This window comes from Hippichthys cyanospilos, chromosome 6, assembly GCF_059441005.1.
Source record: "Hippichthys cyanospilos isolate Australia breed blue-spotted pipefish chromosome 6, RoL_Hcya_1.0, whole genome shotgun sequence".
Taxonomy (NCBI): domain Eukaryota; kingdom Metazoa; phylum Chordata; class Actinopteri; order Syngnathiformes; family Syngnathidae; genus Hippichthys; species Hippichthys cyanospilos.
In genome coordinates, this window is record NC_142374.1 from 605,001 (window position 1) to 607,231 (window position 2,231).

The following is a 2,231-nucleotide window of genomic DNA, read 5'->3' on the forward strand; positions in this document are numbered from 1 at the left end:
ATTACTGTTGACCGGGTAAAAAGATAAGTCTTGACAAGATGTGTTAAGTGTATTTTATTTTTTGATTTAATGGATTCAATGATTTAATGTGATACATCTTATAGTTGACTAATGCCTTAGTAAATGGGCAAAAAGTGACTCAAAATACGTTTTTTAAACAAAATGTCGTCAGCCACTTAAAAATAATGGCACAAGTCATATTTTGGGAAAAAAAAATGGGGGGCGTCAACACCTCTGCGAAAGTCAGCTACATCCTTAGTCAAACAGATCATTCAATGTTACCTATGAAATTGAATTATGGCTATTAATAACTATAACTATTAATTGGTTCAGTTTTTACAGTTTTCTGAAGAAAAATTATAAATGTTCAAGCAATTATTTTGGGAATTTTATGGAGTCTAGAAAAATTATATACACTTAATGCATTAAGATACATCACATTGTCACAGCAATTCATAACATAAAAAAAAAAAAACGTTGCGAGCAACAGACTGAAAGAAAGGATGTCTCCCCAAGTGTAGCTGCTATCCATGGGCTTCCTTAGTTAAAAATGTGTATTTTAGTCAATGGAAGCCTTTCACTTGTTTGTGTGAATGAAGCACCGTGACAGATCCTATTTAGAATGTTGATTGGGTTTTAATTTTCTGACAGGTACAACTCACCAACTGATGGAGCGTAGCCATTGTATTGTTGCGACTCTATAGCATCTTTCATAGCTTGAAGCACTGCATCATCTGTAGGAATATTTCCAAAGACTGTAGGATCTCCTAAGGAGCACACATCAACTATAGGTGAACAGAGTCAGCATCTTTTCAAAAGAAGAGTTTTTGAAATAAGGCATAACATGTTCTGTCATGAATAGATGCCTGTATGCAATTTGTTTCACTGTTCATTTTTTTTTTGTTGCTTTTTTGTCAATGGAATCAAAGTGGTCAAATATAGCAAAGAATCTTCTCACCTATGGAAAGGGCAATCATTGCTTTATCTGGGTTCGGGGAGAGCTTCATTCCATCCACAATGGTCCTTATGGGATTAAGGGTGTTGTTAGCCATCAAGGAAGGCGTCACATCCCATGTCTTTCTGCGATGCTTGTCTTTGACAGGATGAGAATTTCCATTGACACTCACGTGGTGAATGGCTTTCCCATTGACTCCGTTTTCATTCAGGTTTTTTCCATTGGTATTCTCATCCATTTGAAACCAGTAAGACTTGATGTCACTTCTGGCACTGCTTATGCAGAATAATTGTTAGAACAAGTTTAGGTAAATGGTCCAAAGCCTGTAGGCCTACAGCAATTTAAACCAGCACACATACCTTACTCAAGTATGCAGACAGCACATCTATTGTATATATTTTAAATGCTCTAAATAACATTTATGAAGATCTTAGTGAACAAAATAATTTATTTTGTTTATTGAAACTGTAAAAGCTTGAACCATTTACCAGACTGTAAATTGTACAATGGACACAATTACCAGGAAAAAAATCAATTCATCAAACAAGAACAAACACTTTTAGACACATTTGATATAAAGCAGATGATCTTGACATCATCATCACATCATTGGCATAATCAATCCATCCACACATCTTAGACCGCTTATTCTCACGAGGGTCCCAGGTGGGCTGATGCCTTTTACAGCTGTCTTTGAGCAGTAATACATCCTGTACTATCAAGTGTATTTTTTTAAACTAAGAAAAAGTGACTCGCATATTATTTAAAAATAAATAAATTAAAAAAGAGATTCTTACCTCGTGATAAACTTATTCTCAAGTTTTCCAAACTCAGATTTAGCTTCACTTAGGATTCTTGCAACAATGAAAGCAGGGGAATTTGATTGGCCCATTTTATAGCAAGACTTCCGAAAATGGGTGTTGAACCCAGCCCATGTTTCCATTGGTGGAGTACCGCTACACCCCCCTTTACATCACTAACCAGAACCATACCACTTCTAACCCCCCCCCCCCCCCCACCTCACCATGAGAGGAGGGGGTGGATTTGACAGGCCACATTCTCCCTGATAATTAAAGCACAAAACACAAACAAACAAAAACAATCTAGCTCTTTCTAATCATAAGTGATTACTGAACTACACATTTGGTTTAGACAATATTTGATGCTGTTTACACTGTCCTCTTAAGCAAAATCATTGATTGAGAACAGTATTTGTTTTACTTAACTCATGTACTGCCAGCCATTTTCTAGAGTACATACACAATACCATGTTCAG

The 2,231-nt window shown here is 36.1% G+C and overlaps 1 protein-coding gene across 3 annotated transcripts in view; it reads right to left on the bottom strand.

Moving 5' to 3' along the window:
* Positions 1-1,888, bottom strand: part of tat (tyrosine aminotransferase) — a 27,276-nt gene extending 25,388 nt beyond the window's left edge. The window contains exons 1-4 of one of the 3 annotated variants that reach the window (XM_088416410.1): positions 1,753-1,888; positions 1,128-1,227; positions 959-1,023; positions 663-767 (exon numbers count right to left, since the gene is read on the bottom strand). In XM_088416410.1, the coding sequence (XP_088272536.1) occupies positions 663-767; positions 959-1,023; positions 1,128-1,162 (205 nt within the window). In that variant the 5' untranslated portion in view covers positions 1,163-1,227; positions 1,753-1,888. Of the gene's footprint in view, positions 1-662; positions 768-958; positions 1,228-1,752 lie in introns of all 3 variants that reach the window. The other 2 variants (XM_088416408.1, XM_088416411.1) reach the window with 2 other exon arrangements.
* Between the last annotated feature and the right edge of the window lie 343 nt (positions 1,889-2,231).